The sequence below is a fragment of the Chenopodium album genome, chromosome 21 (genome assembly GCF_948465745.1).
Source record: "Chenopodium album chromosome 21, dcCheAlbu1.1, whole genome shotgun sequence".
Classification (NCBI taxonomy): domain Eukaryota; kingdom Viridiplantae; phylum Streptophyta; class Magnoliopsida; order Caryophyllales; family Amaranthaceae; genus Chenopodium; species Chenopodium album.
In genome coordinates this window covers 7,001,152-7,013,357 of record NC_137854.1, presented here as the reverse complement: position 1 = coordinate 7,013,357, position 12,206 = coordinate 7,001,152, and the positions used below count along the sequence as shown (strand labels likewise).

The window sequence follows — 12,206 nt, the reverse complement described above, 5'->3', positions numbered from 1 at the left end:
CCCTCAATCTTTTTTTGAATTTAATAACGCAATCACCGAGGAAATTTTGGAGTAGTCAAGTTCCAATTCTTTAATATTCTCATCCTTGTTAAAATCCTCTTCGGTTGTTACATTTGTTGCCACTTCTTGAATTAGTTTTGAAATATTTCCCCATTGATGAATCAAGAAAATGTGTCGATCACTCAGTACTTGCGACTCAGAATTACTTAGGGTAGCGTAAACAAATTCTTCAATCTCGAAATACCGACATGCCTCAAAAAGATGAACGCCTACCGTCGTAAGCATCGGCGGATCTACATAGAGGCAAGGGGTAGCACGTGCTACCCCTCAAAAAAAAAAAAAAAAAAAAAAAAGGCAAAGCTATAGCAGTTAATTTGTATATATATTATTCCTTGTACAATATTATATCATACTATGCGTTGGTTTGGTGGTATTGAAGTATGATAAAATGTGGTATGTAAGTGGCAGGTCAGGGGTTCGAGACCTCAGGCTGCTGATTTTCTTTTCTTTTTTTTTTTAATCCCTTTTAAATGAAAACTTCCCATTTTCATATGAATTATAGCCTCCATTCATATTAATTCTTCCCATTTTCATCATATCTTGTTTTTCAAAGTTCGTATTTAATCATTAAATTATTTAGTACTCCGTATTAAATCATTAAGCTCGTAACTAATAGTACTCCATCTGCTTTTTAATACTTGCTTTAATTCTCTATGCGAGGCGATTTAGGAGAAATTGGAAAAATTAATAAAATATAGAGGTATTGGGGTCAGTATAAGGTAAATTAGAGAAGAGAGAATCCAAAGTTAATAAGAAAATCATTTTATTAGGTCCACTAATTAAGATAAATGAATTAAATATTGTAAAAGCTTTCTAGATTAGGAAATGGAGTAAGTATTTAAAAACGGCTGAAAATTGAAAATGGAGCAAGCATTTGAAAACGGAGGAAGCATATTATATTACGACTACTTTATGAGCTTTAGTTAGTTACGGTTTTTTAATACGTTATCTAATGCGTAGTGCTACCCCTAGTTAGAAATCTTGGATCCGCCACTAGTCGTGAGGTGCCTTTGAAAAGAGTTTTTGTACTGATTTTTCACCAAGTGCTGATAATATAATTCCTGTAATGATGTGTCTAGCGATGAGGCGCTAATTATAATTGGAGCTCCCTTAAAATTGTATTGCTCCGGGAAAGGTTTCCATGTTAGAAATGGAGGAGTGGAAGTAGGCACGTAGTGGGTTGATAAGTTGAGTATTATTGCATGAGTTGAGTAGAGTATTGTACATGCAAGCTCCTATTTATACTAACTAATGTCGGTTACTTCCACCGACTTTGCTCCTTCAATTTGTTTCTCCTTTTTTCTTCTTCTTTCTAGATTAATCTAGGTGGTATGCTTTTGTTTAGTTTTCTAGATTTTTCTTATTAGATATTTATTGCAAGATATTTCTATTACTCCTAGATTTTTCTAGATTACATTTTAACACTCCCCCTTAATCTGAAAAATCTTGTACTCCAAACTGTACGTCTTCTCAAAACATTCTTTCCGGTTTTGTTGATGCTCTTGTCACCAACGGCCTCTGATGTTGTTTCTTCTTCTTGTCGCCGACAACTTCTAATCCTGACTTTTCTTCTTGTCTTTGTGTTGGTACTCATGTTACCAACCTTAATTTTATTGTTCAATTTTGGGACTCGTGTTACCATCTTTCTTACTGATTTGATGCTCGTGTCACCAGATATCTCCCAAAATTTTCTTCTCCTTTTTTCTTCTAATTTTGGTGCTCATGTCACCAATAACCTGCTAATGCACTTGTCATTAGCAACCTCCTATTTTGTTCTTCAAAAAAACTTTCTTCATTATCTTCTTTGCCAAAATTGGCAATTTCCACATCAGCTTTCTTGAACCTGCAATTCTTTCCAACATGGCCGAATTTTTTGCATATCCAACATTGTGCTTTCCCTTTGAAGTAACAATCTGCACTATCATGGTTAGTTCTTTTACAAATTTTACAAAATAATTTATTCTCCATACCTTTTGTATTTTGGTGAATCTTCACCCTCGGCCTTCTTCATGGACCCATTTTTCTTTTTCTTTTTTTTTTTGAAGACTGGACCCATTTTTCTTGATTTCTTTTGGTTTTAGAGAAAATTTTGCTGCAAGCGCGGTCTCCATCATATCTTCATCATTACTTTGACGATTTTTTCTTTGTTCATGGGATTCCAGAGATCCCATAAGTTGTTCAACATTTATGTTGGATAAATTTTTTGTTTCTTCAATTATTGTAACTATATTATCAAATTTGTCATTTAATGATACTAAAATTTTCTTCACAATTTTTCCATCCGACATTTCTTCTCCATATAATTTCATTTGATTAACAATCTCAATAATTTTTGAAAAATAATCTTTAACCAACTCATTATCTTTCATCCTTAAATTTTCAAAATCTCTTCTTAAAGATTGAAGTTTAATACTTCTCACCTTGCTATCTCCCTGGAACTCTTGTTGTAAAATCTCTCATGCCTTCTTTGCTGTATTAGCCCTCATAATTCTTGGAAAAATGGTATCTTTCACTGCATTTTGTATGAGATATATATAATGCCTTTGCATCCTTCATCCTTTCCTCCTTAAGTCTCTTCCTTTGAGCATCACTTAGGCTGCTTTCATCTTCAGGTTCATTATAGCCTTTGTCGGCATAGCTCCATAATCCATATGACCTTAGCATCGTCTTCATCTTGATTTTCCAAAAATCATAATTTTCTCCCCCAAAAGTTGGAATGGGAAAACTTATATTGTTATTGGCCATTATATATTATATTGTGTTTGGGCTAATATGTGTATGATATTTTAGGAAAGCTATGGGTATTTGTGGCTCTTAATACCAAATGTTTCCGGGGAAGTTTTTAGGAGATTTGAAATGAACGGAGGAGAGAGAAAATGAGAGCATTGGAGGATGATTTGAAATGGAGGTAGTTTTGGTGAGAAGTGGTGTAACGGATTTTTAAGGGGTACGAAGAGAAAAAGGATTGATTTGTTTTGGTCGTGACTCATTATATTGATTATTATTAAGTTTTCTATTGGTTATCCGTTCGGCGTTGAGGGAGTGGGGTCTTGTTGTTGATGCGTTCATTTACTGTAGTCTCTCGTTGTTTTCGAAAGGTGAACTATACTTGTGTAATGTGGATTGTTGTTATTTTAACAAGAGGTAATCATTTACTATGTACTCTCGTTGTTTTCAAAAGATGTACTCATTTCCTGTGGACTCTCGTTTTCGAAAGAAATACTCATTTACTATGTATTTCCATTGTTTTTGTTACAAAAAGAGTATAGATACCCGTATCTTTTTAGTTTGGAAATTTTGGTACTAATTTTGAGTTAGAATAATGTCACTAACAAAAAAGTACAATAAATTTAGTTTATGGATGTTAACTAGTTTATGGACTCACGATTTCAGTCTGAAATACAAGGCTAAGACTTCATTGGATCCCTACAAAACCATTCAATAACTAAGTACACATCAGATTATTTCCATCTGTACATAGATATCGAAAAGTTCAGCAAGCTGCATCAACAGTCAGAGCTTCACAAACTGCATGAAATGTGAGAAACTTTCATGAATTAAAAGTTGCTGTGAATGGCAAAGATACATTGAACAATTGATGGTTAACTAGGATATAACGTTTACAGGATTTACATGGTACAACAGAACAATGAAGCTAAATCCTAAGGGACTACAATTACAAGGGCAGGATCGCAAGAGACGTCAGCAGAAGTGCAAATATAATTATCAGAACTGGAAAACACCAAAGGAAGATATAACAGTATCCTAACTAGATAGCAAGAACCGGACATAGGACGGGTCATTTACATCTGAACACGGATTCCTTGCAGATAGTGTCAGACTATTTTTTCTGTCTTGATTTTGAGACAGCCCATCGAAAGAAATCACATCTAGTTTCAGGATTTGATGCAGGGCCCTGCATAAATAATGTCCATTTTAAGTACCAATAGTCCAATCTCTCAACCACATTCATAAACTGCATTATAATCTTAATTTTTAAAACCAGTAATGCTACATGAATTGTTGGAGAAAAAAAATATACTGAACAAAGAGAATTGAAAAAACAAACTTAGGCGGACTCTAAGAAAATCTCAACTTAGATAAATGAATTGGTATCAGCGGAAAGGATCTTTGTAACCTCATCACCATATCATAGCTTTATAAGGATCTTATTTAGGTATTAAAATTATTAGGTGACTACAGATAAAAGGAATTACCTCAGCGCGTGCACAAGCATAAAATCTTCGCCCAAAATTAGGACCTGATTTTTTTACAACCCGAGCAACGCAGGGTTCACGATGCCCTTCACAAAGAGGTATGCTATCCTGCATGCGTTGTTGAATCCTTTGCCATTCCATCACAGCAGTCTTTCTATCATTTTCAGGACAGCAATCAGTTGGAGGGTTATGCTCTTGAGAAGAAACACTTTCATCAAAATTGCCTTCCTTGTTGATAGTTTCTGTTGTTTCTTTCAAAAAATCAGCAGAAATGACGGTACTTTCTAGGTTATCTGATGCATCCTTGGTAGACTTTTCCAATTTTTGACAAGTATTAGGAATTTTTTGAAAAAAAGATGTCAATGAGAGTTGAGAATGTTGACTTTGTTTCATTTTCTTCGTCTTTGGAGCACCTGGTATTGATCGAGTCAGCCGATTTCCTGCTGTGGCCACATCTTGGCTTTCTTTGGAAGTACTGGGCTCATTTTCACAGGAACTTATCACTGAAAATGATAGTGTATTTAAGTCAGTGCTTGATACACTGCAAGAATAAGATGCTTCTTCAACCCTTCCAATTGAATCAATGTCATCATCATCTTGTGTGGCTGGACTTGTCAGCGTATCAGCACCAACTCTTTCAGTCATCTGTCTTTTCATCAAAATTGACACTGCATAAAAAGTAGAGCTGAATTACAAATTTAGGACAGATGAATTGATCCTGTAAATAGTGAAGCAAATATTGTCGGAACTACAAGAGATACAGCCGACGGTCCAACACTAGGGAGTAGAAAGAGAACACCTAAAAGTCTATGGCACTGAGCAATATCTTTCATATCGCCGATTTAAGCTTCTATTTTAAAACACTTGCAGCATGATCGCTATTATTGGCAATCTAATTGAGCTAGTGGGTCACATGCAAGTGTAGACCCCTGCCCCTTTCTCTAATCTTTGAGCAAGCTAAGAAATGAAAGAAAATGAAGAACCAGTGTAAAGGTAAGATTAGAGTGAGAGAAAATCTTAAAACATTCCTAACATGGACAACTGTTAGAGATGAGATACAATTTGATTCAACTTAAAACATATATTCGGTAACAATTAGGCAGTCACAAAAAGTTTCCTCTGAAATAAGAAAATGCAGCTAAAATATGCAGCCAACTAGCAAAACCATACAGCATATCAGCCAAGGAGTTCAACTTGACATCTAAAAGTCTAAATGAACAAACCAAATTCACAACAACAAACAAACAAACAATTCAAATTATTTTAAAAAAAAAAAAAAAAAAAAACCTCGGATGCTAGGAGTTCCACCTCAAAATCGCATGGTTTTCATTTCATCGGCAATATCTCAGTTCTACACGATCCTTCACGTTTTGCTATCTTAAGATAGACATCTATAGTACTATTTTCCATGCTTGGAAGTTGTGCAATAGATAAGATGTGCAACACTTCAATAAATGAACACCATGGTTGATTGATATAAATATGTTCACAACATCATCAAATGACAGTGGAAAAGCCACATACCAATAGTTTGTTGAGACCCACGAATCTCTGGCATATATCTGGCGGATAGAGGTGGTGTACTGTGGCTTTGAATATCAGGAATATCCTTTAGTGTAACAAACACAGGAACATGATCAGAACCTTCCAGTTTAGTAGCTCTACCTCCTTTCCAGCTATTAAACAGAGCAAAAAATAACAGTGAGATTGCAGGGAATGATGAACCCAAAGTTAACAAGCTAATCCATGTTGTACAACTTGTACTAGCCAAGAATATGCTATCTCAAAACAACTGGCAATTTAGTAAGCATCATATATCAGATCTACATCAAACTATAACTATTTGTTTTACAAAGGGTTGGATATCAAGACTCAAGAGGACATATAATTTTTACCCAGAGTACCTCAAACCATGCTTTACCGTTTGTCTGTATCTTTCTCAATATAAACAAAATATGAAGATTTTTAATACAGTATACAATTTCAATGAAATAGAAGGATCAAAAGAAATCAATAAAAAGTATCAATTAAAGTAAAACAATAATTTTATTTGGTGGCAATTTTTAGAAAAGACTCTCATTCCCTTTCCTTGCCCACAAATAATCCTGTCTCCAATTATCATACATTTACCAAATTCTAGCACTGTCATTTTGACACTCAAAATCATGTAGCATTCCCTACTTTCTGCCAAGAATTAGATCATCGATCATATACCTCAATGAGATTCCAGGCTTCCACCTTCTAAATTGTGTCATTATATCACACTCTTCAACATGACAAACAGCAAGGTTATGATCATCATTGCTCTCCATGTGGAGTAAGCATACACCAGAAGCAAGGATGTGGTCAATCCTGCTCCCAAAATTAAACTCTTCAGCACCTGTATGTACTGGCCAGCATGTATATGCATCTGCCCTGCATGAGAAAAAGATGATAAAAAAATTAGACCATTGCAAAAATATGAAAGCTACATAGACTTATGATTTGTATAGCATAGAATAAAACCTAATGTAAACAAGTTGAAAACCTTTCTGGATGTTTTTCTCTAAATAGGTCAAGAAAGGAACCTCCATTTTTGACTAACAGAGACCTAAACCATCTCCGGAACCTATAAAAAGGCAAAAACATGATCTTAGAAAAGCTGAAGTCGAATTTATTTCTCCTAATAAGAGAAATAGAAGAAAAAAGGAAAAGGAGATTGGTGAATGCTTTAGATGCCAACCACAAAGTTGAAAATTAGAAGATTGATGGTTAGTTCGTTACTCGTTTTTCTCAAAGTCTGGCCCAGGTTCACAGCGATCTACAGCAGAAGGAGCAATGTTCAAATCCCCTACTACAATTATCCGCCTCTTTTCTTGTTGAAGCAATTCCCATCTTTTCTACAAAAAATTTCATATTTCAAAAGTCCAATAAACACAAACACCAAAGAGACAAACAGACAGATAGCCTGTCTATAATGCTAAATGAAAATTGCAATTTATCTTAAGAAAAGAGAGTGTCTTTGATCCTACTCTTGAAAGTTATATTATTATATCCTTTTCATTTTTGTACTAACATAAATCTGCATGTATGTTAGTTATTTGAGAGGATCTTATGTCCATTTTGATAACACATTTATATACTCATTGTTATATGTTATATTTGAGTGTTTTTATCATATTTTCTCTATATATTTAATCTTTTAGAGCTATATTTCTTTATATTTCGATGTTGCTCTCCTCGTGCTCTCTTTCTTTATTTTGTAGGATTTACGCGTAAAAGAGCACCTTTGCAAGCTAAGTGAGCTAGGAGCGTGTAGGAGATTACGAGCCCAACATCATATGGTCATATTCCAAGCTTGAAGTTGTTTTCGAAGGAGTATTGTGTAGAAATTGCCTAGCCTTGGCCTGGTCGTGGCTTGTTGCATTAAGCTTTGGCCTGGTCGTGGCTCCTCCTTTTATGCCCAAGAGAAACCTACCAAGATCAGTAGACACCACGGATTGGCCGTGGCAAAGTCCCAGCAGCTTTGGGTAACCCGTGGCTATCACCTGACGAAGCATCGAAAGCCAAGTTTGAGGCGGTTCGGAAGACCTATTTTAGGAAACTTCTTTACTTATTCCTAGGGATATAAATAGGCTTTGGTTAGGCATATTAGAGGACTTTTTTGGACTCGTTAAATTGAGTTGAAGAATTCCACAATTCCCTTCAATTTCAGATTTACTTTGTTCAAGATTTCATCTTCAATTCCATTAATTCAAGTATTTCTTCTTTTCTATATTATTATGTCTTTTGATTATTTTGTTAATTTAATTATGAGTGAGTAGATTTATATTCTAGGGTTAGGTTGAACCCTAGTTATGAGTAATGCATGATTTCCCCCAATTCCTTATTTAATTAGATTAATTGTTTTGCTTATTGAATTGTGCTAATTTATCAATGTTAGGTTAGACGTAATTTGATATTGATTGAACCAAGTATCTTATTTATCAATGGAAGTTGAGATTAGATGGTTTGATTAAATTCAATAAGGGCATGAAATTCTCCATGGAAATAGGTAGGATGAATTGCTAGGATTGTATGGATGTTGAGTTTAATGTCTCTAAATTGCATGATACCATGGAAATAGGTTTGATTGGATTTTAGAGACGCCATAAATACTCGGAAGGGGTTTATTGGTATTTTTAAGGGCACATCCTTCCTTTGAGTATTATTATTTTGATTAATTGGGGTAGGGATTTATCTTTGCATTGTTCATACTAGTGGTGATACTTAACTCTGGATGTTTTAATTGATTTATTTCATCTTGATTCTTCTTGTTTATTTTGTTTAGAATTAGATTAGTTGAATATCACTATTGATTGGTTACTTGCTTAGTAGTTACTTGAGTCTAATTAATTAGTTGAACTGTAGTCTCTTGGGATCCGACCCTTACTTGCCCGTCTACATAGTAGTGGTCTTGTTAGGTTATTTTTGTTAGGTACGCGACACGCCTATCACATTTTTCAGATACATCTTAAGCATTGGAATAGCATGTGTTCTTGAGAAGAATATAACAGCAACTCAACAAGACATCAAGTAAGAATACATACTGAAACTCTAGTTACAACTCATTTCATCCCATAAAACTTGTAACTCTTTAATTTTTAGTTGCCTTAAATTATGGTTACCTTACACTGCTATCAGGCACATATATTGTATCTGTGAGAAGTTATTGTAATACACAAGAGATAAATGCACAATCCTTCATTTCTTTAACTTTTCAAAGTGTAGCCAACTTTATGGACAGAATGTTTATGCATAAATGCAAACACTGACACAGATATTTACTCTTGCCACCAAAGTTCTTGGCAACACAAAAAAGTGATGGGAAGTATATATCAGACATCAGAACACATATACCTGCATAATCTTGAAGAAGTTGGCTTTGAATTGGATCCTCTCCTCATCTTCAGGAGCTGCTCTAGGTCCATATAAATTAAATAGAACTGTAATTTCAAAATAGCAGCTTTACAAAATGTTGTTGAAAAACTTTCAATAAGATATCAAAATAATCAGAAAAGAACTTGAATCATAAAATAATATGTACATGCAGTGGATTTTGGAAAATGGATTTAACTCTAGGACGAATTGCATAGTTTCAAATTTTCAACCACTACAACACAGCTTGTAAGCTAATAAACAAAATGATCAATAGTATGAAAGCCTTGTCTAGGTACCAAAATGACCATGATCTGTGATGACACAGCGCCCCTCACTGTCGATCTTCAATAGCTCATCTTTTCGAAACTCCTTAAGGCATTCCAAGTCAGAAAAAAGCTCTTCGCTAGATTCATTTCCACAAGTATCTAAAAGACCAGTAAAGCCTTCTTCTGCAGCCACAGGTAATGCCACTTCTGTACTAGAAAAGGCTGATTTTACCCGGCAAAACGTTGCAACACCTACAAATGCTTTCTCAAGTTACTACATGTCAAAGGGATTATGATAGATATGCTACTCACTTTACTTGATAAATAAAGAAGCATGCTTAGGGAATCATTCATAGAGGTAAACTTAGCATACTCAGTTCCAAATTCCATTTTAAGGGAAATTGAAAATCTATACAACATACAAAAGCCAAAATCAGTAAATCAATTTCTACTACTAAATTCCCTAGTAAGGTAAATGCTTGCATTGGAAATTAGATGTTACAGCCCATTAATGCCAAATTTTTTTGTTTCAAATATTAGTTAGTAACAAAAATAATCAAGCATGACTCGGGTATTACCTAGTTATATCAAGCTAATAGAAAACCCCACCAAGGAAAATGGAGGGAAATTGGGCAAAGAAATTATACCTGAATAACCAGTGCGACCTTTTCCGCAGGTACGAGTACAAGAAAAGAAGGATTCATACCCTTGAGCCATTATCAAATCTGCAGTAAGCTCTTGTTTTGTTGCTTTAATCTCCTAAATTTCAAAACTTTATATCAATCAAACCAATTAATAAATTCAATCAATTACTCTATAATTCCACATACGAATAGAGTATAAGAAAGAAAAACCTGAAAGCATATAATGTCAGCATCGAGAGAATCGAGTAATTTAAGGAGAGAACCGAACTGGGTTATCCGTTGTCGGATGCCATTAACGTTGTAAGTTACAATCTTCAACATTTTTGGCAATTCAAATCAACAAAAAGTGATTTTTATTGTGGTATTAACATCTCACACAGTTTTCTCGGGTGGGTAGTTTCGTTGAGACATTTCATCGAACAGGAAGTGTGCATTCTTGTAATGTAGCAAATTATCGCCTTAAAAGAAGAATTGGGATGTAATTGATCACAAAATTCACAATATCAGTATTGTGGGACATGGGATTTTTTAGCCCTAAATATGAAGAAGTCGCTAATTGATTTTTACTGAGTAGTGTACTGCAGTAGTGCGGTATGAGGCGAGGGAGAGGAAGACAACCCTTCTAACTTCCCCTCAATTTCCTATGAACATCAACTCTTAATCTTAAGAGGGTCTTTGAATCTAAGTACAACTTAAACTATAATGGCTTGTGTCCACTTTGGATATCTTCTGAAGTTCTGAGTAACTAGTGGACACACTCTAGACCTTCCCCATAAATGATCAATTAAGTCGTTTTTTAATGTCTCATGAACTTGTCTATCGCAAATCTCCCCTCTTGAAGCTATCAATCGTCTAAATTTATCAGGATCATACTGCCAAGGATTTACGGTAAATGTTGTTGCATTTCTGATTGAGGACGACCTTGGCATATTTTCAGGCTGTTCTTGGGCAAATTCAGGTGGATCTTTATAGTTTAAATATGTATCACGCTCGTCTTCAACTATCATGTTGTGGATGATGATGCAAGTCATCATGATTTTCCACATCAACTCTACACTCCATGCCAAAGCAGGCTTCCTGCCGTTATAGAGATTTAAGTCACAAAAAATACGTGACCTCTAAAGTCGTGACAAGTGTCACAACTTAACTTGTGCATGCTTTGCCATTTGACCGTTATTCTTTGACGTTGGTTTGGCATTTTGCTTCCAACGGTTACTTTTCCCTTTTTTTCTTTTGTTTGCTTTGGCACGTGGGTCGAGGCATTGTTTTCTTTCCACAGAAAGGAAATGCTAGTTTCATAATCAAGAGATGATCCTTTTAGCTAATCTAGCATTCAAGAGGAATCTTAAAAGTACATAAAAGGATGGCTAAAAGGTGAGTAATTCTCTCCATTATTAATGCTCTTATACTTTTGTGTATTACTAGGGCAGCTAAAGCGCGCGATGCGCATAGCTAGTCATATCTAGTTACTCTTTCGGCTTGGTTTTAAAATCACAAATTTAGTTATTGGCATAATTAATGACAAAAAAAATATGTACACAACTATGTTTATGGGTATAAATATCAAAGACAACTAACATTAATGCATGAGAGCAAATAAGTACGTAATTAAATATTTCAGAGGGTATAATTGTCCAAACACTATTCATTAAAAAAACTTGTACGTATTAATGAGGGTATATATGTAAATACACATTTTAAAGGGTATAATTGGCATTACACTATTCATAAGAGTAATTTTCTACTTTTTATAAGGTAGGGATACGAGTATTAGATTTCTTATTAGATCTTATACTCTGTAATCATAATAGTATTTCGTGGTCGTACCTAGAGCTGTCAAAAGCTGACCCGACTCGAAATACCGACCCTAACTCGAACCCGTCTGAACCCGAAAAAAATGGTGACCCGAACCCGACCTAACCCGACCTGAAACCAACCCTAGACCCGAGTTAACCCGAGTATTTGAGACCCGAACCCGACCATGAACCGACCTAGAGAGGACCCGACCCGAATGTGACCCGTAAATTATTAACCTGAACCGAACCCGACTCGAACCCGAGAATGACCCAAAGTCGATTTAACCCGTCAAAACCCGAATTCAACCCGACCTGTTACTAACC

At 35.1% G+C, this 12,206-nt stretch overlaps 1 protein-coding gene across 1 annotated transcript; it reads right to left on the bottom strand.

Annotated features, from left to right (window-relative positions):
* Positions 1–3,642: 3,642 nt before the first annotated feature.
* Positions 3,643–10,778, bottom strand: LOC145601893 (DNA-(apurinic or apyrimidinic site) endonuclease 2-like). The gene is made up of 10 exons (XM_081657976.1): positions 10,297–10,778; positions 10,090–10,201; positions 9,473–9,694; positions 9,156–9,241; positions 7,041–7,156; positions 6,805–6,885; positions 6,492–6,692; positions 5,802–5,953; positions 4,278–4,945; positions 3,643–3,976 (listed from the first exon to the last, which is right to left on the bottom strand). The coding sequence occupies exons 1-10, from the start codon at positions 10,405–10,407 to the stop codon at positions 3,902–3,904; spliced, it is 1,824 nt and encodes a 607-aa protein (XP_081514102.1). The 5' UTR covers positions 10,408–10,778; the 3' UTR covers positions 3,643–3,901.
* Between the last annotated feature and the right edge of the window lie 1,428 nt (positions 10,779–12,206).

Excerpts from the sequence above, each read along its gene's own strand:
- LOC145601893 (XM_081657976.1), bottom strand. The coding sequence starts at position 10,407 with ATGTTGAAGATTGTAACTTACAACGTTAATGGCATCCGACAACGGATA. Across the intron at positions 5,954-6,491 it reads AAGCCTGGAATCTCATTGAG|CTGGAAAGGAGGTAGAGCTA; the intron begins GTATATGATCGA and ends TCTGTTTAATAG. Across the intron at positions 3,977-4,277 it reads ATGCTTGTGCACGCGCTGAG|GGCCCTGCATCAAATCCTGA; the intron begins GTAATTCCTTTT and ends TTATTTATGCAG.